Source organism: Arachis hypogaea, chromosome 15, assembly GCF_003086295.3.
Source record: "Arachis hypogaea cultivar Tifrunner chromosome 15, arahy.Tifrunner.gnm2.J5K5, whole genome shotgun sequence".
NCBI lineage: Eukaryota > Viridiplantae > Streptophyta > Magnoliopsida > Fabales > Fabaceae > Arachis > Arachis hypogaea.
This window is the reverse complement of record NC_092050.1, coordinates 109,097,227-109,124,881: the sequence shown is the minus strand read 5'-3', so window position 1 is coordinate 109,124,881 and position 27,655 is coordinate 109,097,227. Positions and strand designations below refer to the sequence as shown.

The 27,655-nt window shown below is 35.3% G+C and overlaps 1 protein-coding gene and 1 non-coding gene across 2 annotated transcripts; both read left to right on the top strand.

The window, feature by feature from the left end:
- The first annotated feature begins 14,691 nt into the window (after positions 1-14,691).
- On the top strand, positions 14,692-15,715 carry LOC112748694 (protein BOLA2-like). Its single transcript, XM_025796936.2, has 4 exons — positions 14,692-14,827; positions 15,116-15,156; positions 15,375-15,397; positions 15,483-15,715. The coding sequence occupies exons 1-4, from the start codon at positions 14,692-14,694 to the stop codon at positions 15,679-15,681; spliced, it is 399 nt and encodes a 132-aa protein (XP_025652721.1). The 3' UTR covers positions 15,682-15,715.
- Positions 15,716-27,124: 11,409 nt separating this feature from the next.
- LOC112752733 (small nucleolar RNA R71) lies at positions 27,125-27,232 on the top strand. Its single transcript, XR_003177154.1, has one exon. It is a non-coding gene; the product is annotated as a small nucleolar RNA R71 (small nucleolar RNA).
- The last annotated feature ends 423 nt before the right edge of the window (positions 27,233-27,655 follow it).

Here is a 27,655-nt window from a genome sequence, read left to right as displayed (position 1 = left end):
GCGGTTAAAGTCAAGGTCCAAAGCAAAAAAAGAGTGTGCTTAAGAACCCTGGACACCTCTAATTGGGGACTTTAGCAAAGCTGAGTCACAATCTGAAAAGGTTCACCCAGTTATGTGTCTGTGGCATTTATGTATCCGGTGGTAATACTGGAAAACAAAGTGCTTAGGGCCACGGCCAAGACTCATAAAGTAGCTATGTTCAAGAATCAACATACTGAACTAGGAGAATCAATAACACTATCTGAACTCTAAGTTCCTATAGATGCCAATCATTCTGAACCTCAATGGATAAAGCGAGATGCCAAAACTATTCAAGAGGCAAAAAGCTACAAGTCCCGCTCATCTGATTGGAGCTAAGTTTCATTGATATTTTGGAATTTATAGTATATTCTCTTCTTTTTATCCTATTTGATTTTCAGTTGCTTGGGGACAAGCAACAATTTAAGTTTGGTGTTGTGATGAGCGGATAATTTATACGCTTTTTGGCATTGTTTTTACATAGTTTTTAGTATGATTTAGCTAGTTTTTAGTATATTTTTGTTGGTTTTTAAATAAAATTCACATTTCTGGACTTTACTATGAGTTTGTGTGTTTTTCTGTGATTTCAGGTATTTTCTGGCTGAAATTGAGAGACTTGAGCAAAAATCAGATTCAGAGGTTGAAGAAGGACTGCAGATGCTGCTGGATTATGACCTCCCTGTACTCAAAGTGGATTTTCTGGACCTACAGAACTTCAAATGGCGCGCTCTTAATTGCGTTGGAAAGTAGACATCCAGGGCTTTCCAGCAATATATAATAGTCCATACTTTGCCCGCGTTTAGACGACGCAAACTGGCGTTCAACGCCAGTTCCATGCTGCATTCTGGAGTTAAACGCCAGAAACAGGTTACAAACTGGCGTTCAACTCCAAGAGAAGCCTCTACACGTGTAAAGCTCAATGCTCAGCCCAAGCACACACCAAGTGGGCCCCAGAAGTAGATTTCTGCATCAATTACTCATTTCTGTAAACCCTAGTAACTAGTTTAGTATAAGTAGGACTTTTTACTATTGTATTTACATCTTCGGATCATCTTTGATCAGTTTTATGCTATCTTAGACCTTTTATGGGGGCTGGCCACTCGGCCATGCCTGGACCTTGCTCTTATGTATTTTCAACGGTAGAGTTTCTACACACCATAGATTAAGGTGTGGAGCTCTGCTGTTCCTCATGAATTAATACAAAGTACTATCATTTTTCTATTCAATTCAAGCTTATTCCAATTCTAAGATATTCATTCACACTTCAATATGAATGTGATGATCATGACAGTCATCATCATCCCCAACCTATGAACGCGTGCCTGACAACCACTTCCGATCTACCTTAGATTGTATGAATATCTCTGGGATTCCTTAATCAGAGTCTTCGTGGTATAAGTTAGAATCCATGGACGGCCATTCTTGAGATCCGGAAAGTCTAAACCTTGTCTGTGGTATTCTGAGTAGGATCTGGGAAGGGATGGCTGCGAAGAGCTTCAAACTCGCGAGTGCTGGGCGTAGTGACAGATGCAAAAGGATCAATGGATCTTATTCCAATATGATCGAGAACCGACAGATGATTAGCCATGCAGTGACAGTGCATTGGACCATTTTCACTTAGAGGACAGGATATAGCCATTGACAACGGTGACGCCTAACATACAGCTTGCCATAGAAAGGAGTATGAATGATTGGATGAAGACAATAGGAAAGCAGAGGTTCAGGAGGAACAAGCATATTCATACGCTTATCTGAAACTCTCATCAATGAATTACATACGTATCTCTATCTTTAATTTACGTTTTATTTATATTTTAATTATATAATAATTATCAAATATCCATAACCATATGAATCTTCCTGACTGAGATTTGTAAGATGACCATAGCATGCTTCAAGCCGACAATCTCCGTGGGATCGACCCTTACTCACGTAAGGTTTATTACTTGGACGACCCAGTGCACTTTCTGGTTACTTGTGCGAAGTTGTGACAAAGAACTAAGATTATGAACGTGCGTATTAAGTTTTTAGCGCCGTTACCAAGGAATGAACCGTCACGATTTCTGCGCACTAAGTTTTTGGCGCCGTTGCCGAGGATTGTTCGAGTTTGGACAACTGGCGGTTCATCTTGTTGCTCAGATTAGGTAATTTTATTTTAATTTTAACCTTTGTGTTTTTATTATTCTTATTTTCGAAAAAACCAAAAAAATTAATAAAATCATAAAATCAAAAATATTTTTGTGTTTCTTGTTTGAGTATAGAGTCAATTTTTAAGTTTGGTGTCAATTGCATGTTTATCTCTTTCTTGCATTTTTCGAAAACTCATGCATGGTGTTCATCATGATCTTCAAGTTGTTCTTGGTAAGTCTTCTTGTTTGATCTTTAAAATTTCTTGTTTGGTGTTTCTTCTTGTTTTTCATATGCATTTTTGAATTATTAGTGTCTAAAGAATAAAAATTTTTAAGTTTGGTGTCTTGCATGTTTCTTCTTGTTCATAAAGATTATGAACGTGCGTATTAAGTTTTTAGCGCCGTTACCAAGGAATGAACCGTCACGATTTCTGCGCACCAGTGCTTTTTGGGTGTTCAACGCCAGATTGCCACCCTTTTATGGCGTTTGAACATCAGAATTGGCCACCCATTGGGCATTCAACGCCAACTTCTGACCCTTTTCTGGGGTTTGAACGCTAGAATCATTCCTCTGTGGGCTCCTACTGTCCTCAGATGGATTTTGAAAAGTTGTTTGGTCACCCTCTATCAGATGTTCCTTTATTGGCTTCCTGCTACTTTGAGTTGAGACATTCAATGTCTTTCCACTCCTTAAATGAACAGCTTGGCATTCTTCTGTTATCTGTTTAGATAACTATTGTCTTGTCTGATTCAAGTTGCTGATTGAGTTCAACAATTTGTTTTGGAGGACTAAATTCAGTGGATACTGCCTCAGCCTCTTCTTTCATGGAGGTCTCACCACTTGAGTACATGTGCTGATTTCTGGAAACTGTATCAATGAGCTCTTGAGCCTCTTCAATTGTCTTCCTCATATGTATAGATCCACCAGCTGAGTGGTCTAGAGATATCTGGGCCTTTTTTGTAAGCCCATAGTAAAAGATGTCTAACTGCACCCATTCTGAAAATATTTCAGAGGGACATTTCCTTAGCATCTCTCTGTACCTCTCCCAGGCATTATAAAGAGATTCATTATCCTCTTGTTTAAAGCCTTGGATATCCAGCCTTAGCTGTGTCATCCTTTTTGGAGGGAAATATTGATTCAGGAATTTGTCTGATAATTGTTTCCATGTTCTTATACTTGCTGTGGGTTGGTTATTTAACCACCTCTTAGCTTGATCTTTTATAGCAAATGGAAATAGTAATAATCTGTAGACATCCTGATCTACTTCCTTATCACGTACTGTGTCAGCAATTTGTAAGAACTGTGCCAGAAACTCAGTAGGTTCTTCCTGTGGAAGACCGGAATACTGGCAATTTTGCTGCACCATGATAATGAGCTAAAGGTTTAGCTCAAAGTTGCTGGCTCTGATGGGGGGTATACAGATACTACTCCCATATGAAGCAGTAGTGGGGTTAGCATATGACCCCAGAGTCCTTCTAAACTGTTCATTTCCACTTAGGTCCAGGATAGAGAAAGGGAGATGATGTGGATTGAAAATAAAAATTTTATTCCCCTTTTTTTTGAAATCAAAGGAATTAAAATAAAGTAAATAAAAAAATTGATGCAAGTTTCGAAAATTAAGAAAAGAAAAAGAAATAAAAGGAATTAGAAAACTAAATTAATTAATTAATTAAAAAGATTTGAAAACTTTTGGTGTGAATTTTCGAAAAAAATAAGGAGAGAGAAAGTGGTTAGGAAGTTTTGAAAAAGATTTAAAAAGATAAAAATTTTTTAAAATTAAAACTTTGACTTGACTAACAAGAAACTGCCAAATTTTAAAAATTTTGACTAAGTCAACCTAAGGAATTCGAAAATGATGAGTAAATAAAGGAAAAGATATTTTTTTGAATTTAATGAGAAAAGAGAAAAATAATAAAATGACACCAAACTTAGAATTTTTAGATCAAAATAAAGAAAACAACAAGAAAACTTTAAATGTCCAGATGAACACCAAGAACACTTTTTGAAGATTTTTAAGGAAATAAGGACACAAAAAACACAAAACTTAAAATTTTTTATACTTTGGACACTAATAATTCGAAAATGTATAAGATAAACAGCAACAGACACCAAACAAGAAAATTTAAAGATCAAATAAGAAAAATTATCAAGAACAATCTGAAGATCAAGAAAGAACTAAGAACATGTAATTAAAAATATGAAGAAAAATAAAAACATGCAATTCGAAAAATTGAAGGAAAATAAAAACATGCAATTAACACAAAACTTAAAACATAAAACTAAACTCAAACAGAAGTCTCAATTATTAGTTTATTAGTTTTATCTATTTATTAAAAATTTTCAAAAAAATCTAGAAAAAGAAAAGAAGAATTTTAAAATTTTAACAAAAACAATAATAAAAGACTCAAATTTAGTGACTCTAAACCAAAAACGATAAATTTTTCCTAATCTAAGAAACAAGATGAACCGTCAGTTGTCCAAATTCGAACAATCCCCGGAAATTGTGCCAAAAACTTGGTGCACGGAATTGTGATCACACTTTTCACAACTGCGGTACAACTAACCAGCAAGTGCACTAGGTCGTCCAAGTAATACCTTACGTGAGCAAGGGTCGATCCCACGGAGATTGCTGGCTTGAAGCAAGCTATGGTTATCTTGTAAACCTTACTCAGGAGATTCAAGTGATATAAATGATTTTGTTTATGAAAAGTAAATAACATGAAATGAATTATGCTTGTGATTCAGTAATGAGGAACAGGTTGAGGTTCCGGAGATGCTCTGTCGTCTAAATCTCTGCTTTCCTACTGTCTTCTTCTCTAAACACGCATGACCTCTTTCCATTGGAAGCTGTATGTTGGTGGATCACCGTTGTCAATGGCTACCATCCGTCCTCTCAGTAAAAATGGTCCAGGTACGGTTTCTGTACGGCTAATCAACTGTCGGATCTCTCGTCTCGGATGAAAAATACCAAGCACATCTACCGCACCACTAATCATCTGTCAGTTCTCACTTGTGTCGGAATAGGATCTCTCTATCCTTTTTCACACTGTCACTGCGCCCAACATTCGCGAGTTTGAAGCTCGTCACAGTCATCCCATCCCAGATCCTACACGGAATACCACAGACAAGGTTTAGACTTTCCGGATCTCAGAAATGCTGCCAATTGGTTCTAGCCTCTACCACAAAGGTTCTAATCTCACAGATTCAAATACTCTGTTGTATGGAGAGGCAAGTAAAATCCGTAAATCAGAGACCCAAGAGATACGTACTCAAGCTGTCGCCCAATGACGACGTTGAGCTCAGATAGAACGGGAGTGGTTGTCAAGCACGCATTCATAAAGTTGAAAATGATGATGAGTGTCACGGATCATCATATTCTTTATATTGAGGTACGAGTGAGTATCTTAGAACAGAATCAAGCGTGATCGAAAAGAAGACAATAGTAATTGCATTAATCCATTGAGACACAGCAGAGCTCCTCACCCCCACCTGTGGGGTTTAGAGACTCATGCTGTAGAAGATACAATATGAGATGTAAAAATTTCAAAGGTTCCAAAATGAATCTCTAAAAGTAGTTTTTATACTAAACTAGTAACTTAGGTTTATAGAAAATGAGTAGCTAAGTGCAGATAGTGCAGAAATCCACTTCCGGGACCCACTTGGTGTGTGCTTGGGCTGAGCATTGAGCTTTACACGTGCATATGCCTTTTCTAGAGTTAAACGCCAGTTTGGATGCCAGTTTAGGCATTTAACTCCAGTTCTAGTGCCAGTTCCGGCGTTTTACGCCAGAAAAGGGTCTCTGGCTGGCGTTTAAACGCCAGTTTGGGCCATAAAACCTCGGGAAAAGTATAGACTATTATACGTTTCTGGAAAGCCCAAGATGTCTACTTTCTAACAAAATTAAGAGCGCGCCAATTGGGCTTTTGTAGCTCCATAAAATCCACTTCGAGTGTAGGAGGGTCAGAATCCAACAGTATCTGCAGTCCTTTCTCAGCCTCTGAATCAGATTTTTGCTCAGGTCCCTCAATTTCAGCCAGAGAATACCTGAAATTATAGAAAAATACACAAACTCATAGTAAAGTCCAGAAATATAATTTTTGCATAAAAACTAATAAAAATATAATAAAAAGTAACTGAAACATGCTAAAAACTACCTAAAAACAATGCCAAAAATCGTATAAAATATTCACTCATCAGGCAACCCTTTAATAGAGTTACTTTTTTTTCGTAGAAAAGGCAACATTTTTTGAAAGTTGCCATAAAAAGAGTTCCCTTTGATACACAAAAACGTTGCCTTAGACTAAAGGTAACGACCATATAGCCAACCCCCTAAAAAGCGTTGCGTTTTGTCGGAATGCGTTGCCTTTGATCAAAGGCAACACTTTTTTTCTTATTATAGGCAACATTTTTAAAGGGTTGCCTCAGCCTGAATTTGAATTTTTTTTGAAAAAGCAAAATGCAGCTTGCGTTTTTTGTATGTCATGTTTTTTTTTTGAAGGACACAAAATACAGGTTGCGTTTTTAAAGTGTCAAAAAATTTTTTTGAAAGCACAAAATGCAGGTTGTGTTTTGTAAAGGAAAAAATATTTTAAGTAAGAGTCTTGCCTATAAATAAGAAGCGAGATTCATTCAAAGTTTCTCACTCCACTTCTACTCCTCCTAATCCTCTTTCTTGCATATATGTCGTAGTTGTGAACTTTTTGGCAATTAGTTGTGTTAAAAAAGTCGAGTTATGTGAGGTTGAAGTGACTTTTGTTTGTGAATGTCCATTTTTATTTGCTATTTCATACACCATGAGTTTTGTAGAGTTGCAAAATGGTCTTTGTGATAACATACAAAGTCACATTTTGAAAAGGGTGAGCAACATTTTATATAGAAATCCTGTACAAGTATTTAGTACGCTGGTACAGATTCAAATGATGCCTATAAATGACAACATAAGTATGCAGCAGATGTTCTATATTTATCAAGAATCCTGATTTTATGCATCGATGATAGAGCTGTACGTTGAGTTTGAACAGCAGCCGGGCTGGACGCGGTTGGCGAGGAGGTCAATGTTGATGAGCTCAGGGATATAGATTGGGAAGAAGATAACAACAACAGTGAAGAAGAGTTCAAAGCCAACTATAAAGCTGATGACGAAGACTTGGCAGGTAATCCAGCGGTACAAAATGAGGCGCAAACAATTGTAAGTCAGCACCCGTTTGGCGTTCTGTCTTTTATGCAGACTCTGGATCTCGAAGCCATACATGCCCCGAAATTCCTTGAATATGCGAATATGGGTATGTTATGATTATTAATTCAAGTTACCACTAGTGTGTAATTTATTTGCCTTCTCTGACTGATGGTGGTGCGCATGTTGTAGGTGAAGGCAACGTTGCGATAGAAGATGGCGAGCTTAGTGTCGGAATGGAATTTGGTTCTAGAGAGTCAGTGATATCTGCAATCAAAAGCTACACTATCTTTAGAGGAGTTGATTACACTATGTATGAGTCTGACCCGTAAATATTCTATGCAAAATGCAAGAATTATGGTGCAGGGTGCAATTGGCTTATCCGAGCAAGGTTGATTCGAAAGAAAGCTTGTTGGGAGATTAGGAGATACAATGGCAAACACACGTGCACAATGGGAACGAGTTCACAAGATCATGCCAAGTTGGACTCAGACACAATTACAAATGCTATTAGGCCGTTGGTCGAAGCAGACCCGTCGATGAAGGTGAACTCTATTATTGCAGAAGTTCAATCCAGATTCAACTACATTGTAAGTTACCGCAAGGCTTGGTTGGTAAAGTAGAAATCTGTCGCAAAAATTTTTGGTGATTGGAAAGTTTCTTACCAGACTCTGACAGTATGGTTGAAAGCAATGACTACGAAGATGCCAAGGTCTCGTGTTCAAATCAAAACGCTCCCCGTTTACCGTGAGAGTGAGGTGGTTCAAGGTGTAAGAGTTCTCCATCGGGTTTTTTTGGAGCTTCTATCCATGTATTGTAGCATCCAGACATTACAAGCCATTAGTGCAGGTTGATGGCACACACCTGTACAAAAAATATAAAGGTGCACTTTTAGTTGCAGTTGCACAAGATGGGAATCAAAACATTGTGCTTATTATGTTTGCAATAGTCGAGGGTGAGATGACAGACGCGTGGGAGTTTTTTCTAACCAATTTGTGGAGATATGTTGTTACCATTGATAGTGTCGGCATCATTTCTAACCACCATAACTCTATCGACGCAGTAATAGCTCACAGTAACGGTGCATGGACACCACCAAGAGCATGACACATATTCTGCATCAGGCACATCAAGTCTAATTTCTTAAGGAGGTTCAAGGCTCTGTATTTGCATAAACTCGTGGTTAACACAGGTAACTGCATTCCATGTTCTGGGAATTTTGATAATAATTTTGTGGCATCTGCTTATGATTACATGATTTGGTCAATAGGCTATTCTAGAATGGAACATGAGTACAACAAAAACTACCAAATGTTTAAAGAGCGGGGTGAGGCATATACTCAATGGTGCGATGAAATTGGTGTTCAGAGATGGGTGTTGGAATTCGACGGAGGTCATCGTTGGGGATATGTGACGTCAAACTTGGTAGAGTGCATTAATTCTGTCTTGAAGGGTGCACGTCACCTTCAAACTTGGTAGAGTGCATTAAACGAATTGTTCACTCGGAAGAGCACTGAGGCTCATAAGCGTGTCCGCAACGGATTCATGTACTCATAATTTGCCACCAAAAGAGTTGAAGAAAGTTTGACAGTTGCAATGAGATGTTTGAGGTTCGCGAAATGCAGGATGGTTCCATTTACACTGTTAACCTTGCACAATGACAATGTGATTGTGGACATTTTCAGGTTGAGCGACTCCCATATTGCCACGTCCTTGCATGTGGCGCTAACCAACATCTTGATTGGCAAGTATATGTGCATGACGTGTACAAAATGTCTGAAATTTGTAAGGTCTACAGAGACGAGTTTGTCCCAATGGATGGCCCATCTATTAACAACAATTAACACAATAATACTAATACTAATACTAGTAATTTCTTAATAATAACAGTTAATAATATATTCAAATAATAATAATAATAATAATAATAACAATAATAATCATAATAACGATTATTACTACTACTACTGCTATTATTACTATTACTATTCCTATTACTACTGTTATTACTATTACTGCTACTATTACTACTATTACTGTTATTACTATTGCTGCTATTGTTAATAATAATAATAATAATAATAATAATAATCTCATCCGTATCATTTTTTTTGAAAAATGTTTTGTTAATAAAATATTAATAAATAATTATAACAGTTATTAACATATTTTATTAATATGAACAAGATAATGAAATTCTTAAACAGTATTATTGTCATGAAAACTAATAATAAATTATTTAAGGATAATAGTAAATTATTAAAAACAAATAATAAATTATTATTATTATTATTATTATCATAAACAGTCTTATAAAAAAATATAAATTTTTTAATTTATAATTTTAATATATATTCTTAAGACACAAGATAAATAAATATTTTATAAAAATATGTACACAAGACAAAATTAACTAGCTATGATCACAGTTACCTGATCGAAAATTTTTGTCAAATAATTAAAATAAATTAACATTTTCAGAAACAAAAGAACATAACATTATATCCTAAAATCCTCTTTTAAGTCACTTCTAAGTAAACCAAAACTCACCACTGAGTAGGGCAAAAACGGTAAACTAAAGAGAAGAATATCTTTCTAATATATATATCAGATAAGTCCTATAAACTCAATATATATATATATATATATATAAAAGAAATGATTAAATAGATGCATATACATTTTTAAAGTAAATTTATTTTAATATTAAAAAAATTAATATTATATAATTAATAAATATTATTATTTTTTGTTAATATTTAATTAATAATAATTTATATTCATATTTAAATATCTTATATATAAGAAATATATAATTTATATTTATATTTATCAAAATTTTACACACACAAAAAAATTTATTTATTAAAAATAATTTAATATTTATATTAGCCAAATAACAACTAAAGATATGAAAAATTATTGACTTCTAAACATTTTTTTACCAAAAAAAAGTCTTAACAGTACCCTAGCTAATTATTATAACAAAATCCTTTAACTTGCCGAATCTGTCCTCAATTAACAGTGTGTCCATGTTTCAAGAATCTTTTGTGTACTTTTATAATTAAATATATTATTTTAATTTCAAATGGCGCACGCAAGGTTGTTTTAGTGGGTGATTAAGTTGCTAATGGAAGCAAGAAAAGCTTCGAAGTTGACATGCTTACGCCACTTACAATATTCTGTGTTAGGTTCAAAGAAAACCATGCTGCATAATAGATAAGCACAGCAAAAATAAAACATGGCAGATACATTTACAAAAAATAATGGCGTGGCTTATACAACCTTTTTATAGTTTGGTGTCACTAATCCATTGGTTTAGTTAATAATAATTATTCTTCTTGGTGTGGTTCGTTGTATACATTGGAGAATCTCCTCAATCATACGTGTAAACAATAAACGCTATTTTAATTACACAATATTTTAATTAAAAATAAATATTACTTTTGGTTTTTGATCATTTGTCTAAAAAATAAAATAATCTTTTATAATTCAAAATTTTTTAACTGATTTCCAATCATTTAAGTAATTAATTTAAGCAGGTAAATAGTGAATTACTGATATATTAAAAACTGTTCAAACTAATTTCTTAAATGGTTAGAAATTAAATAATTAAGAATTTTTAAATTATACAAGATTATTTATATATCTTTGGAATAGATAGTCAAGAACCGAAAAACATTAATGTTTTAATTAACACGTTATCAATTTCAATATATGATGGAACCTGCAGGCACTGAAGCTAGAAGTAATTCAATAAATTATCCTAAAATACCTTGTAGTATTTCGATTGGGTTAATAACCTCTGATCTGTAGTAAACAAAGAATGTTACTTTAAACATGTGGATGTCCATTTTTTGTGAATATTTTAGAACGAGAAAAGAGGCATTCATAACTTTAATTTGTAGCATGTCTAACGAGTACTAATAGGATTGATATAGAGTTTTTGGCTGTACAACAATTATTATAATATTGAAGGCCGAATTTTGTTATACTTGGGGCTTGTTTGGTGTTATTTTCTTAGTTAAGAAAGATAAATAGCATACAGAATGTATTATTCAGCCTTTTAACATGTTTATTAGGTAATTTTTTCATTAAAAGTATAATAACTCAAGAAAGTAAGCAAAAATAAAATAAGATCTTTTAGTATTATTTCCAAACAAAAACAACTTTTACTTCTTTAAAATGTTTTTAATAAAAACTTTTTTAGAGAAATTTGTTATTTGTTATTTGTATTCTCTTTCCGTTATCGATCTTCCAAGGAAGTTTTCCTAAATGCAATTTCGTTGTGTCTATATGTATTCTAAAGTAAAATCCTTTTGTGACAAGTTGACAACAATCAAATATAGACAATTTTTTCACTATCCTTAATCAAGTTGAAAGAATAAGATAAACACTTTTGTGTCATCATACCGAACAAAATTCTAGAGGTAGAAAAATAACTGATTTGTCCATATTAAAGTGATATTTTGTATTAAATTTGATTTGGTAAATACATCACAAATCAAAATAACGAGAGATCACACTCGTTTAACAACTCATTAATTAGAGAATAAAAATGTACATCTATATTTATTTTTAGATTGTTTGATCCAAAAATAATACATATTAAAAAGAGAGAAGATTTTTCATACACATTTCGAAAAAAAATAACGACGACTATACCGAATAACAATCACATGCCAAAAATAAATATGAGAGGCTAAAGTGGATATTAGGGACAAATTTATCGGATAAACACCTAAGAACCTAATACTTCTAGACTAGGTTGCGAAATACAGAAATTTTTTTCGTCAAAAGGAAGATACGCTTTCGCATGAGAATAATGGGTCATTACATTATCAACCTAAGCTAGTAGTAGTTGTCATTTGTCAAAATGACACCTTATGTGAAGGACTAAACTCATTGATGTATATAATCTCTAGAGTTGGGTATTAATTGAGGACAAGTAATGCATTTTTTTAAAGGGAACATTCTTGATATGCTTGCTAGGGTCAAATATAGGTTAATTTCAAAATCTGCACTTGGTCAATCCCTCATCATCGTTTTAATAAATCATGAAGCCATTTATATTGCCATTCATAATAGATTTGGGAATATCACTAGAATTTAGTGCAATTCCCTAACTGAAGTTGCCACTTGTTTAAACGGTTATTATGAGTGATTATTTTTAACATAATAACAAACGCTCTTGTAGTGATATATACTTGGGAGTAAATACTATTGTTCCATAAAGGTTTACATAAAGGTTTACACATCGATTCTAACATTTGATAAAAAAATTTTGTTGTTAAGATTGAGTTTTTCTTCCTTTACATAGGAAGATTATTAAAAGATATCTATCGCCACCTGTTGATATCTAATAACATTATCCTCCCAAGTCAGAACACTCCAAATCTTTTTATTATAAGAATATCTCGTATTCCAGTGTTACAACCCATTTCTAAACTCCTAATACAAAACAGAGGATAAACAAAAACAAAGAATTGAAATTGAATAAAAAGACACTACTAGAAAACTAGTTATTACAGACGGATATTTTCGACAGATTTTATTCCATGGAAATACAGACAGAATTTTAGAGGAATTTTTTGTCGGAAAACAAAAAAATGAATTAGCATAAATTACAGACGGAAAAGAGAATCCGTCTATAATTCTGTCAGAAAAATTAATTTTTTTTCGTGGAAAATTATTACAGACGGATTTTCCGTCTATAATTAAATAGACAAAATACTACATTTTATTAAATTATTACAGACGAAAAATCTGCCTGTAATTTAAAATTTTGGGTAAAGTACTAAATTGGTCCCGTAGGTTTGGGCGTAATTCTGTTTTGGTCCTTAAGGTTTAAAGTGTTCTATTTGAATCCAAAAAAGTTTCATTTAGCATCAATTTAGTCCCACAGTGATGTCAAAATTAAATAATTAACAAAATATCCTACATAACAACAGTACAAGAACAAAATCGATAATCTGGAGAAAATGGTATAAAATCAACCATTGATACATCAATACATTTATTTATTATTTTTTATAATATAAATAAAATATTTTCTATAAAACTAAAGAAAATGATAAATAAATGTATTGATGCATCAATGGTTAATTTTGTGCTTCTGGAGCTTGTACTTGTTCTCCAGATTATCGATTTTGTTCTTGAACTGTTGTTATGTAGGACATTTTGTTAATTATTTAATTTTGACCTCACTGTGGGACTAAATTGATGCTAAATAAAACTTTTTTGGATTCAAATAGAACACTTTAAACCTTAAGGACCAAAACAGAATTACGCTCAAATCTAGGGGACCAATTTAGTACTTTACCCTAAATTTTTCTATCGGAAATATTGAGTTAACCCTAATCTTATCCCTCTCCTCTCGATCCATTTACACTCCACCCATATCAAATGAGCTTGTTCCTCTCTCCGTCACCGAGTTGCTTCTTCTCTCCGTCGCACCAGCTTCTTCCGCCGCTGTCGCCACCGCTGGCGTCACAGATCTCTCTCCGTCGTCCCTTGCGTCGCACGGGCTCCCTCCGCCGCCGCATCCAACCCTAACCCCAGAGCTTCGTCGCGCCTCCAACCTTAATCCCAGAACTTCGTCGCGCTTCCAACCCCTGCTTCGCCACTCCCTCCATCGACGCTCCCTCCGTCTCAAAGCCTCCGTCAAACGTCGCTCCTTCCTCCATGGCTGAAACCCCCCGGTAACGCTCTGTTTTTCCTCCTGCATCGCCGGTCTCTGTCTCCTCCTGCGTGTGGCTGTGCTGAAGCTCCATGGGAAAGATATACAATGGATTCCATGGGTGAAGCTTAACCACAGCTACGGAAGTACCGCGAGACTCGATTGAAGCAGTACAAGAACTACGAGAACCTCTCGTTCTCGTGAGGATCTCGACAAGGTGAACACCTCAGCTGCTTCACGCTTTCACTTCTGATTCAGATGAAATTATGAATACTAATTCTAATTCGTTTCTAAACTCCCTGTTTATTTATTTATTTGGCAAGAGTGTTTGAAAGTGTAGAAGGAGAAGGCCTTCTGTATTGGCACCACTTGGGGTAATGATCACCACATGTTTGATACAATGACTGTGATGTCTTTTACCTTCATTTTTATCCCTTTGTTCTACGATACATTACATTACAAGAATGTGTTTTGTTTTTCTTCACTGACTCAATTTTGTTGTTTGGGTTCAGGAGCCAGGACCTATTGAATCCAACATGAGTAGCTTTTTCAAAAATTAGTTGCTGCTGCTTCAATCTAAGCAGCCTTTAGAGCAAGATCATTCTGTCAAAGACAACTAGCTAAGAATAGCAGTGATATTTCTGAAGATGCACTTGACCAAGTTGCTGATTCTTTGAACAAGGTTCAGAAGATGGGTCATTTTGAGGATTATCTGCATTCTGCAGCTTTAACGATTCAAAAGAGATACCACGGGTGGAAGGGAAGAAAAGATTTTTTGAGAATATGCAACCGCATTGTAAAAGTTCAGTTACTTGTGCACACAGAATGTATTTTACTAGCAGCAAGGTCATGCTTGTCTTGTAGGTGATTTTTTTTTTTTGAGTTTTATAATTCTTTCCTTTCCTTTCTCCATAGTATATGCTTCTTTATATATAACCCTCAAATTGTTGTGATGGATGTAGCTTTTCTTTAAATGTAACATAATGTTATTTCATTTAGTATTTGGCATTTTCTTGATTTTCCTTGCAGAGTCAATTCTTACTGCCTCTGTCCTTGGTGTCCTTGCAGAGTCAATGCTAGAGTTTCTTTGAACTTGAAGTGCAAAAAACTATAAGTTGAATCTTGTTTGAAATCCAAACTCAACCCTACTCACCTGGTATGTCACTACATGTTTTCGTTCAATTTCTTCTCCCAAGGGTTTCTTTCTTGCATCATTCATTCTATGCTGCATTTTTTCTAAGTAGAACTCTGGTTCTTTCATTTGCTTTTTTTCAACCACTAACAGCCACTCCTTTGATTCTGGATATATTTCTTGGGAAACTATTAATTTTGGCATTCTTTTATTTTCTTACACTTTTTGTATTTCTATTTCAGGAAGTAGTTGATACATCTGGAGGGTAAAAAAAACTTACCTTACTTTGAATTTTTTGCTATTAAACCGTTTTGTTGATGAAAAGCTAATAAAATTCATGTCGGTATCAGATGCGGTGCAAGTTTCGTAGTTGAGATTGTATCAGAAGAATTTGAAGGCAAGAGGCTACTGGAGAGGCATCGAATGGTGAATGCTGCATTGGAGGAGGAAATGAAAGAGATTCACGCTCTCTCTTTCAAGAAAGCTGTCATCCCAGAGCAGTGGAAACAGCTGCAGCAAGACTCCAACCAAGCAAATCCTGCTGCCTAGGATCATGTCTTTTCAGTTACAATAATAGGGTATAAATAAGAATATTAGTGTTCTCAACATGAACAAGGTTAGTATATTAGTTATGAGTAATGAGCAGCTTAGAATAGATTAGATTAGTAGTAAGTGGTGATGCAATGAATGTAGATTAATTATATTAAGAGTGGGTCTGGTTTATATTGATTCTAAAGCACATTGTGTTTGGTACATTCAAGCTTCTTTGTTGTGCCCCCTTTGAATTCATTGTCTCCTCATCGCACAAGTTTCAATCACATCCAATTCGAATCAATTCAACAATGACCCTCGTGGCTTCACCTTCCTCCAAACAAAATTGAAAAACCCTAACCTGGAGGCCTTCCACTACAAACCTACCGATCCCTAATTCCGTCACATTTTCAGAGGTAAAATAAAATCCCTTTCGCCCATTTCAACCCTTCTCCTCCCCCAACAGTCTCTATACCCTCTCTCCAATTCAATTGTACAATTTTATTTTCCTCTTTATTCTCTCCCTTTCGATGTTCTATTTTTATTCTGCTGAGAATTGAAATTGCTGGCTGAATTAGCTTAATTTTAGGTCTTCTAATCACGTTTTAGTTTTATTGTTGTTCCTTATATTTCGATTATTTTATTGCCGCAGATTGAAAATGAGTAGGCGTGGGAGCAGAATAGTCTACATTGGGAACCTCCCTGGTAATATTCGTGAATGAGAAGTAGAAGATTTGTTTTCAAAGGTACTTTGCTATTTTCATTTGTGAAAGAGTTTGATTTTTCATTTGCTTAATACTTACCAATAGAAACTACTTTACACCTTGTGCTGCCTTTGCTGATTTTTCGTGTTCTTGTTCATTTTAATTTTGGCAGGTTGCTTCTCTTAAAGAAGGTGTATCCCTAGAAACCAAACTTCTGAGTAGGTAAGCTAGCTTGTTTGTTATTTACGTAGGAAGGAAGCTGCTTTGCGACAAAGAGAGGTATGCCAGAAGAATGGATATTAATCATATCATATGTGGCAGAAATATGAACTGAGGAAATCACAGCCCCCTTCGTGGAATACTCAATTATATTGAGAGACAGAATTTTATGGAATACTCAATTTTTTTATTTATTTATTGTCATAGGGTGCTCTCAAGGCTGGCAAACAAACACAGGATGGGAGAGATGAGGAAATCACAGCCCTTCGTGTGGAAATTTAGGTAATTTTTGAAGAAAGCATGCATTTCTTTCCATAGTTAGATTACTATATATATATATATGGTGTACCCTGATATTTGATGTGAAGTTATAGCTATCTTTTCTTTGTCAGAATCTAAAAGATGATACAGCAGCAGCAGCTTTTGAACAACAGCAAGAAGCTTCAATCTTTCCCCTGTTTCTGGATTTTGATCTCTGCCTCCAAAGGAGAAGAAAAGGTGAGTTTCTCTTCCATTTTTTCATTTTGCTTCTGATTCATGTTGATTTTCTCTGGAACCATGTTGACATTCTGGTAGGATATTCTTATTTAATGGATTTAGTTGAATGCATGTGACTGTAAGCTAATTAGCAAGTAGGTTTGGTTTTGGCTGGGTAGGAAGATCATTGATTCTTATTTTAGTTGAATGCATATTAGTCTAGGATAATTATTGGTCATTATATGTCTTTGCATGTGATGTTTTACAGCTTGATTATTGATTCACTTTTGTTGGATTATCTGGTTTATGTTGATGATGATAGTAGTTGCATGTGATGTTTTACAGCATGATTATTGGTCAAAGTGCCTTTTCAGTTTATCAGCAGCATTTGGCTAACCGACCTGTGAATGTGAGTCTTAAAGATCCTAGTTTCTGCCTTTATCTTGCATTTTATTACCCAAAATGTTATTTGAGATCTCTATTTTTTATTGCAGGTTCTTCATGAACTTCTTGAGTTCAAAAGTGATCGTGCTCCAATACCTGTAGGGAAGGTTGAACCTGTTTCAGCTATTGTGCATCGGTTCTGCACTAGTGGGATGTCTCTTGGAGCTATTTCAAGAGAAACTCATGAAGCAATTGCAATTGCAATGAACAGATTAGGTGGAATATATGTAAAATTGTGTAAAATTTAGTATGGTTGAACAATATACTGAGGATTATAGTTGATAATACACTTTGTTTATGTTTTGAATTATATTGACTTGCTTGTTCATAATAATTTTCTTTTAATTTTATAATACGATGAATTTCTTTATTTTTTATAATATTATAAATATTCAAATACAAATTAGATAAAAATTTGTATTAAATTTATATTTATTTTGTATGAAAACAAGTTTATTTTGTAATTGAAAAAATAAAAAAATTCTATTTTAGCTTACTGACGGATTTACAGACAGATTTTCTGTCTGTAATCAGAGTGTGAGATGATTTTTCAAGGTTCAAATTACAGACAGAAAATCTGTCGAAAAATCCGTCTGTAATTTACAGACAAAAAATTCGTCGAAAAATCCGTCTGTAATTACAGGCGGAAAATCCGTTGGAAAATCGGTCTGAAATTACTGAGGGAAAATCCGTCGGAAAGTTCGTCGGCTTCAGGAAATGGATGGAGAATTTACAAAGGGAAAATCCATCGGTAACTGGTAAAAATCCGTCGATAATTTTCCGACAAAAAAATCCGTCGGTAAATAATTTCCGACAAGCCTTTTACAGAGGGATAAAATCCGTCGATAATTTTGTCGGTAACCAAAAATCCGTCTGTAATATAGACCAAATCTGTCTGTAAATCTGTCTGTATTAAGTCATTTTCTAGTTGTGAGATATGTTGAAATTAAAAGAGAATAAATTAAAATTGAATATAAAGAAAATCACTCTATCTTTTATATGATTTTTTGATGTAATAAAAAAGGAACTCACTCAATCTAAATATCTAATTTGGACACACTATACTCCGAGATAAATTGAAATTGAATAGAAAAAAATTATTCTACCGTTTATCTAGTTTCTGATATAACAAAAAGGAATTTACTCAAAATTTTACTTGTACACACCATGGTTTTATCATAATTTTAAAAAGTAAATTTTCACCTTCTAATATGTTTATTATGGCTATACTAGTTTATGAGTTATTTATACACCTCATATTAGGTTAAAGATATAAAAACTCTAAGCCAATTTATATAAAGCACAATACGCTTATTGAATAAATAAAATAAAAATACATAAAATTAAACTAAACATTCTAACACTAAAAAATATAAATTAATACTATAAAATAATACTTGAATTCTTCATGTCATGAGCATATGAAACACATATCATTTTCCTTCTATTCAGAAACGATTCTTCCTCCAATCATATCGTATGAAAAATATAATGTGCAAAAAAGACAAATACAAAAATAAAAGACAATTTCTTCTTTTTTTATTTCTTCTTTTTGTTTTCTTTCTCTCATTTATTTTGGGTAAGAATGAAATCAACAAGATATATTAATAGAAAATAAAGACAATAACAAAAGAAACACAAGACAATGAAGACAACAAGGACTAGCAAGAAGATATAAAAAGAAATAAGGGCAGTGACACTTGGAACATTGTAATTTTTGTATTAGGACAATAGAAGAACAAAATGGACAAATAAAGATTAATTTAATACCTAAATCTGATACCAAATAATTCAAAATGGACGATAAACAAGAAAAATTGAAACGGAATAAATTAAAATTGGATAAAAAAATCACAATACATTTTATCTAATTTTTTGATGCAACAAGAGAACGAACTCACTCAATCTATAACTTATAGACACCAGAAGTTGGGATAAATTGAAAGTGAATGGAAGAAAATCACTCTATATCTTATCCAATTCTTGATGCAATATAAGAATGACTCACTCAACTTTTTTTGTAAATACTATGATTTGACCATGAAACCAAAAAGTTATTTTTCAATCCTCTAATATGTGTCTTATGGTTATAATAGTTTATAAAGCATATATTAGGTTAAATATAGAAAATTCTAAACCTATTAACATAAAAGCTGACTAAATAAATAAAATAAAAATACATAAAAATAAACTGAATATTCTAACACTTAAAAGTATCAACAGATAATTATAAAATAATACTTAAACTCCTCATATCACGAATATCTAAAGCACGTATCATTCTCCTCCTTTTCATAAAACATTCGTCCTTAAATCTTGTATGAAAAAGATAGGATACAAAAAAAAAAAAACAAATACAAAGAAGAAAAGACAATTTCTTCTCTTTTTTCTTTATTTTATTTTGGGTAAGAATAAAATCAACAAGATAGATAAATAAGGTACAAAGACAATAATAACAAAAGAAATACATGACAATAAAGACAGCAATGCTAACAAGAACATATGAAAAGAAATAAGGGTAGAGACACTTGGAACATTGTATTTTTTTATTAGGGAACAAGAAGAATAAAATAGACTAATAAAGATTAATTTAATACATAAAATCTGATATTAAATGATACAAAATGGAGGATAAACAAGAACAATTGAAAGGGAATAAATTGAAATTGAAGACAAAGAGAATCACTCTACTTTATATCTAATTTCTTGATGTAATAAGAAAGGGATTCACTCAACCTAATTTGTAGACACCAGAATTTTGGATAAATTGAAATTGAAAGGGAAGGAAATCATTATCCAATTTCTGATGCAAAATAAGAGGGACTCACCCAACCTTATTTGTATACACTATGATTTGACCATGAAATTAAACTAAAAAATGATTTTTCACTCTTCTAGTATATGTCTTATGGATACAATAGTTTATGAGATATTGACACAACTCATATTAGGTTAAAGATAGAAAATTTTAAACCCACTAACATAAAATTCAATTTGTTAACTATAAAATTCGAGAAATTAGTAAATAATTAGCTAGTAAACTAATTATTAATCTAAGAAACTAGCTGGTGCGCAGAAATCGTAACGGTTCATTCCTTGGTCACGGCACTAAAAACTTAATACGCACGTTCATAATCTTAGTTCTTTTTCACAACTTCGCACAACTAACCAGCAAGTGCACTGGGTCGTCCAAGTAATAAACCTTACGTGAGTAAGGGTCGATCCCACGGAGATTGTCGGCTTGAAGCAAGCTATGGTCATCTTACAAATCTCAGTCATGCAGATTCATATGGTTATGGATATTTGATAATTAAAATATAATTAAAATATAAATAAAACGTAAATTAAAGATAGAGATACTCATGTAATTCATTGCTGAGAGTTTCAGATAAGCGTATGAAGATGCTTGTTCCTCCTGAACCTCTGCTTTCCTAGTGTCTTCATCCAATCATTCATACTCCTTTCTATGGCAAGCTGTATGTTAGGCATCACCATTGTCAATGGCTACATCCTGTCCTCTCAGTGAAAATGGTCCAATGCGCTGTCACTGCATGGCTAATCATCTGTTGGTTCTCGATCATACTGGAATAGGATCCATTGATCCTTTTGCGTCTGTCACTACGCCCAGCACTCGCGAGTTTGAAGCTCTTCGCAGCCATCCCTTCCCAGATCCTACTCGGAGTACCACATACAAGGTTTAGACTTTCCGGATCTCAAAAATGGCCGTCCATGGATTCTAACTTATACCACGAAGACTCTGATTAAGGAATCCCAGAGATATTCATTCAATCTAAGGTAGATCGGAAGTGGTTGTCAGGCGCGCGTTCATAGGTTGGGGATGATGATGACTATCACGATCATCACATTCATATTGAAGTACGAATGAATATCTTAGAATTGGAATAAGCTTGAATTGAATAGAAAAGCGGTAGTACTTTGTATTAATTCATGAGGAACAGCAGAGCTCCACACCTTAATCTATGGTGTGTAGAAACTCTACCGTTGAAAATACATAAGAGCAAGGTCCAGGCATGGCCGAGTGGCCAGCCCCCATAAAGGTCTAAGATAGCATAAAACTGATCAAAGATGATCCAAAGATGTAAATACAATAGTAAAAAGTCCTACTTATACTAAACTAGTTACTAGGGTTTACAGAAATGAGTAATTGATGCAGAAATGCACTTCTGAGGCCCACTTGGTGTGTGCTTGGGCTGAGCATTGAGCTTTATACGTGTAGAGGCTTCTCTTGGAGTTGAACACCAGTTTGTAACTTGTTTCTGGCGTTTAACTCCACTTTGCAACCTGTTTCTGGCGTTTAACTCTAGAATGTAGCATGAAACTGGCATTGAACGCCAGTTTGCGTCATCTAAACTCGGGCAAAGTATGGACTATTATATATTGCTGGAAAGCCCTGGATGTCTACTTTCCAAAGAAATTGAGAACGTGCCATTTGGAGTTCTGTAGCTCCAGGAAATCCACTTTGAGTGCAGGGAGGTCAGAATCCAGCAGCATCTGCAATCCTTCTTCAACCTCTGAATATGATTTTTGCTCAAGTCCCTCAATTTCAGCCAAAAAATACCTGAAATCACCGAAAAACACACAAACTCATAGTAAAGTCCAAAAATGTGATTTTTTATTAAAAACTAATAAAAATATACTAAAAACTAACTAAATCATACTAAAAACTATGTAAAAACAATGCCAAAAAGCGTTTAAATTATCCGCTCATCACAACACCAAACTTAAATTGTTGCTTGTCTCCAAGAAACTGAAAATCAAATAGGATAAAAAGAAGAGAATATACTATAAATTCCAAAATATCAATGAAACTTAGCTCCAATCAGATGAGCGGGACTTGTAGCTTTTTGCCTCTTGAATAGTTTTGGCATCTCGCTTTATCCATTGAGGTTCAGAATGATTGGCATCTATAGGAACTTAGAGTTCAGATAGTGTTATTGATTCTCCTAGTTCAGTATGTTGATTCTTGAACACAACTACTTTATGAGTCTTGGCCGTGGCCCTAACCACTTTGTTTTCCAGTATTACCACGGGATACACAAATGCCACAGACACATAACTCGGTGAACATTTTCAGATTGTTACTCAGCTTTGCTAAAGTCTCCAATTAGAGGTGTCCAGGGTTCTTAAGCACACTCTTTTTTTTTTTTTTGCTTTAGACCTTGACTTTAACCGCTCAGTCTCAAGCTTTCACTTGACACCTTCATGCCACAAGCACATGGTTAGGGACAGCTTTGTTTAGCCGCTTAGGCCAGGATATTATTCCTTTAGGCCCTCCTATCCACTGATGCTCAAAGCCTTGGATCCTTTTTATTACCCTTGCCTTTTGGTTTTAAGGGTTATTGGCTTTTTGCTCTTGCCTTTTGGTTTAAAGAGCTTTTGACTTTTTCTACTTGCTTTTTCTTTTCCTTTTTTTTTCGCTATTTTTCTTTTCTCTTTTTTTTTTGTAAGCTTTTGTATTCACTGCTTTTTCTTGCTTCAAGAATCAATTTTTATAATTTTTCAGATTATCAAATAACATGTCTCCTTTTTCATCATTCTTTCAAGAGCCAACATATTTAACATTCATAAACAGCAATTTCAAAAGACATATGCACTTTTCAAGCATTTATTCAGAAAACAAAAAGTATTGTCACCACATCAAAATAACTAAACTAGTTTCAAGAATGAATTCGAAACCATGTACTTCTTGTTCTTTTGTTTTTAGAACATTTTTTATTTAAGAGAGGTGATGGATTCATAGGACATTCATAGCTTTAAGACATAGGCACTTAAACACTAATGATCATATAGTAAAGACACAAACATAATTAAACATGAAGCATGGAAATCAAAAACAGAAAATAAATAGACAAGGAGATTAAGGAATGAGTCCACCTTAGTGTGGGTGGCGTCATCCTCTTGATGATCCTATGGAGTGCTTGAGCTCCTCTATGTCTCTTCCTTGTCTTTGTTGCTCCTCCCTCATAGCTCTTTGATCTTCTCTAATTTCATGGAGGATGATGGAGTGCTCTTGATGCTCCACCCTTAGTTGTCCCATGTTGGAACTTAATTCTCCTAAGGAGGTGTTGATTTGCTCCCAATAGTTTTGTGGAGGAAGGTGCATCCCTTGAGGCATCTTAGAGATTTCATGGTGGGGGATTTTCTCATGCTCTTGTTGAGGTCCATGATCTCTTATTTGCTCCATCCTTTTCTTAGTGTTGGGCTTGTCCTCTTCAATGAGGATGTCTCCCTCTATGTCAATTCCAGCCAAATTGAAGAGGTGGCATATGAGGTGAGGAAAGGCTAACCTCGCCCAAGTGGAGGACTTGTCAACCACCTTGTAAAGTTCTTGAGGTATAATCTCATGAACTTCCACCTCCTCTCCAATCATGATACTATGGATCATGATGGCCCGGTCTATAGTAACTTCAGACCGGTTACTAGTAGGAATGATTGAGCGTTGAATGAACTCTAGCCATCCCCTAGCCACTGGTTTGAGGTCATGCCTTCTTAATTGAACCGGCTTGCCTCTTGAGTCAATTTTCCATTGAGCTCCTTCCTCACATATGTCTATGATAACTTGGTCCAACCTTTGATCAAAGTTGACCCTTCTTGTGTAGGGGCATGCGTTCTCTTCCATCATTGGCAAGTTGAACGCCAGCCTTACATTTTCCAGACTGAAGTCTAAGTATTTCCCCCGAACCATGGTGAGCTAATGCTTTGGATTCGGGTTCACACTTTGATCATGGTTCCTAGTGATCCATGCGTTTGAATAGAACTCTTGGACCATTAAGATCCCGACTTGTTGAATGGGGTTGGTGAGAACTTCCCAACCTCTTCTTCGGATCTCATGTCAGATCTCAGGATACTCATTCTTTTTGAGCTTGAAAGGAACCTCAGGGATCACTTTCTTCTTAGCTCAACTTCATAGAAGTGGTCTTGATGGACCTTTGAAATGAATCTCTCCATCTCCCATGGCTCAGAGGTGGAAACAATTGCCTTCCCTTTCCTCTTTCTAGAGGTTTCTCTGGCCTTAGGTGCCATAAATGGTTATGGAAAAACAAAAAGCTATGCTTTTACCACACCAAACTTAAAATGTTTGTTCGTCCCCGAGCAAAAGAAGAAAGAAAGAAGGAGAAGAAGAAAAAGAATGGAGGAGATGGAGGGAGAAGGTGTATTCGACCAAGGCTAAGAAGAGAGGATTGTGTTGTGTGAAAATAAAGAAGGAAAGAGGGGTTTATATAGGGGTGGGATGGGATTTAGGGTTCGGCCATTAGGGTTGGTGTTGGGAGGGAAAAGAGTTTGAATTTTGGAGGTAGGTGGGGTTTATGGGGAAGAGAGGATGGATGTGAGTGGTGAAGAGGTGATGGAAAAGAGTGATTGAGGTGATTGGTGAAGGGTATTTGGGGAAAAGAGTTATGAAAAGGTGTGAAGAGGAGAGAAGAAGATGTGGGGATCCTGTGGAGTCCACAGATCCTGAGGGGATCCTGTGGGATCCATAGATCAAGTGGGGTCAAGGACATAACATTCCTGCTCCAATTAAGCGTGTAAAACGCCCTTGCTGTGCAATCCTGACGTTTAACGCCAGACTGCTGCTTGTTTTTGGCGTTAAACGCCCAAATGTAGCCTGTTTCTGGCATTTAACGCCAGGCAGATGCTTGTTTCTGGCGTTAAACGCCAGACAGATGCTTGTTTCTGGCGTTTAAACGCCAGACTGCTCTCCTCCAGGGTGTGCTATTTTCAATGCTATTTTTCATTCTATTTTTGATTTTTTAGTAGTTTTTATGACTCCACATGATCATCAACCTACTAAAACACAAAATAACAAAAGAAAAATAAAATAGATATAATGAAATAACATTGGGTTGCCTCCCAATAAGCGTTTCTTTAATGTCAATAGCTTGACAGTGAGCTCTCCTGGAGCCTCACAGATGTTCAGAGCATTGTTGGAACCTTCCAACACCAAACTTAGAGTTTGAATGTGGGGGTTCAACACCAAACTTAGAGTTTGGTTGTGACCTCCCAACACCAAACTTAGAGTTTGACTGTGGGGGCTTTGGTTGACTCTGCAGTGAGAGAAGCTTTTTATGCTTCCTCTCCATGGTTACAGAAGGAGATCCTTGAGTCTTAAACACAAGGTTGTCCTCATTCAGTTGAAGGACCAATTCTCCTCTGTCCACATCAATTACAGCTCTTGCTGTGGCTTGGAAGGGTCTTCCAAGGATGATGGATTCATCCTCTTCCTTCCCATTGTCTAGGATTATGAAATCTGCAGGGATGTAAAGGCCTTCAACCTTTACTAACACGTCCTCTACTTGTCCATAAGCCTATTTTCTTGAGTTGTCTTCCATTTCTAATGAGATTCTGGCAGCTTGCACCTCAAAGATCCCAAATTTCTCCATTACAGAGAGTGGCATTAAGTTTATTCCTGACCCTAGGTCACACAAAGCCTTCTCAAAGGTCATGATGCCTACGTTACAGGCAATTAGGAATTTACCAGGATCCTGTTTCTTTTGAGGTAGAGTTTGCTGAACCAAGGGATTTAGTTCCTTGATGAGCAAGGGAGGTTCATCCTCCCAAGTCTCATTACCAAATAATTTGGCATTCAGCTTCATGATTGCTCCTAAATATTGAGCAACTTGCTCTTCAGCAATGTCTTCATCTTCTTCAGAAGATGAATAGTCATCAAAGCTCATGAATGGTAAAAGGAAGTTCAATGGAATCTCTATGGTCTCTAGATGAGCCTTAGATTCCTTTGGTTCCTCAAAAGGAAACTCCTTATTGGTCACTGAACGTCCCAGGAGGTCTTCCTCACTAGGATTCACGTCCTCTCCCTCCCTTGTAGGTTCGGCCATGATGGTTAAATCAATGGCCTTGCACTCTCTCTTTGGATTTTCTTCTGTATTGCTTGGGAGAGTACTAGGAGGAGTTTTAGTGACTCTTTTACTCAGCTGGCCCACTTGTGCCTCCAAATTTCTAATGAAAGACCTTGTTTCATTCATGAAACTTACATTGGCCTTAGATAGATCAAAGACTATATTTGCTAAGCTAGATAGATTCTGCTCAGAATGCTCTGTCTGTTGCTGAGTGGATGATGGAAAAGGCTTGCTATTGCTAAACCTGTTTCTTCCACCATTATTAAAGCCTTGTGGAGGCTTTTGTTGATCCTTCCATGATAAATTTAGATGATTTCTCCATGAGGGATTATAGGTGTTTCCATAGGATTCACCCATGTAATTCACCTCTGCTATTGCAGGGTTCTCAGGATGATAAGCTTATTCTTCAGAATATGCCTCTTTAGTACTGTTGGATGATTCCTTCAATCCATTCAGACTCTGAGAGATCATGTTGACTTGCTGAGTTAATATTTTATTCTAAGCCAATATGGCATTCAGAGTATCAATTTCAAGAATTCTCTTCCTCTGAGGCGTCCCATTACTCACAGGATTCCTTTCAGAAGTGTACATGAACTGGTTATTTGCAACCATGTCAATGAGTTCTTGAGCTTCTGCAGGCGTTTTCTTTAGGTGAATGGATCCACCTGCAGAATGGTCCAATGACATCTTTGATAATTTAGACAGACCATCATAGAATATATCCAGGATGGTCCATTCTGAAAGCATGTCAGAAGGACACTTTTTGGTCAGTTCCTTGTATCTCTCCCAAGCTTCATAGAGGGATTCACCTTCCTTCTGTCCGAAGGTTTGAACATCCATTCTAAGCTTGCTAAGCTTTTGAGGAGGAAAGAACTTGGCTAAGAAAGCCGTGACCAGCTTATCCCAAGAGTTCAGGCTGTCTTTAGGTTGAGAGTCCAACCATATTCTAGCTCTGTCTCTTACAGCAAATGGGAAAAGCATAAGCCTGTAGACCTCGGGATCAACCCTATTGGTCTTAACAGTATCACAGATCTGCAAGAATTCAGTTAACAATTGAAAGGGATCTTCGGATGGAAGTCTATAAAACTTACAATTCTGTTGCATCAGAGAAACTAGTTGAGGTTTCAGCTAAAAATTGTTTGCTCCAATGGCAGGGATTGAGATGCTTCTTCCATGTAAATTGGAATTAGGTGCAGTAAAGTCACCAAGCATCTTCGTTGCATTATTATTATTATTTTCGGCCATGCCTCCTTCTTTTTCGAAAATTTTTGT

Bases quoted from the DNA above. Each gene is read 5' to 3' on its own strand.
- LOC112748694 (XM_025796936.2), top strand. From the start codon at position 14,692: ATGGGTCATTTTGAGGATTATCTGCATTCTGCAGCTTTAACGATTCAA. The intron at 14,828-15,115 runs GTATTTTACTAG...AAAAACTATAAG, and splicing joins GTTACTTGTGCACACAGAAT to TTGAATCTTGTTTGAAATCC. The intron at 15,157-15,374 runs GTATGTCACTAC...TTTCTATTTCAG, and splicing joins AACTCAACCCTACTCACCTG to GAAGTAGTTGATACATCTGG.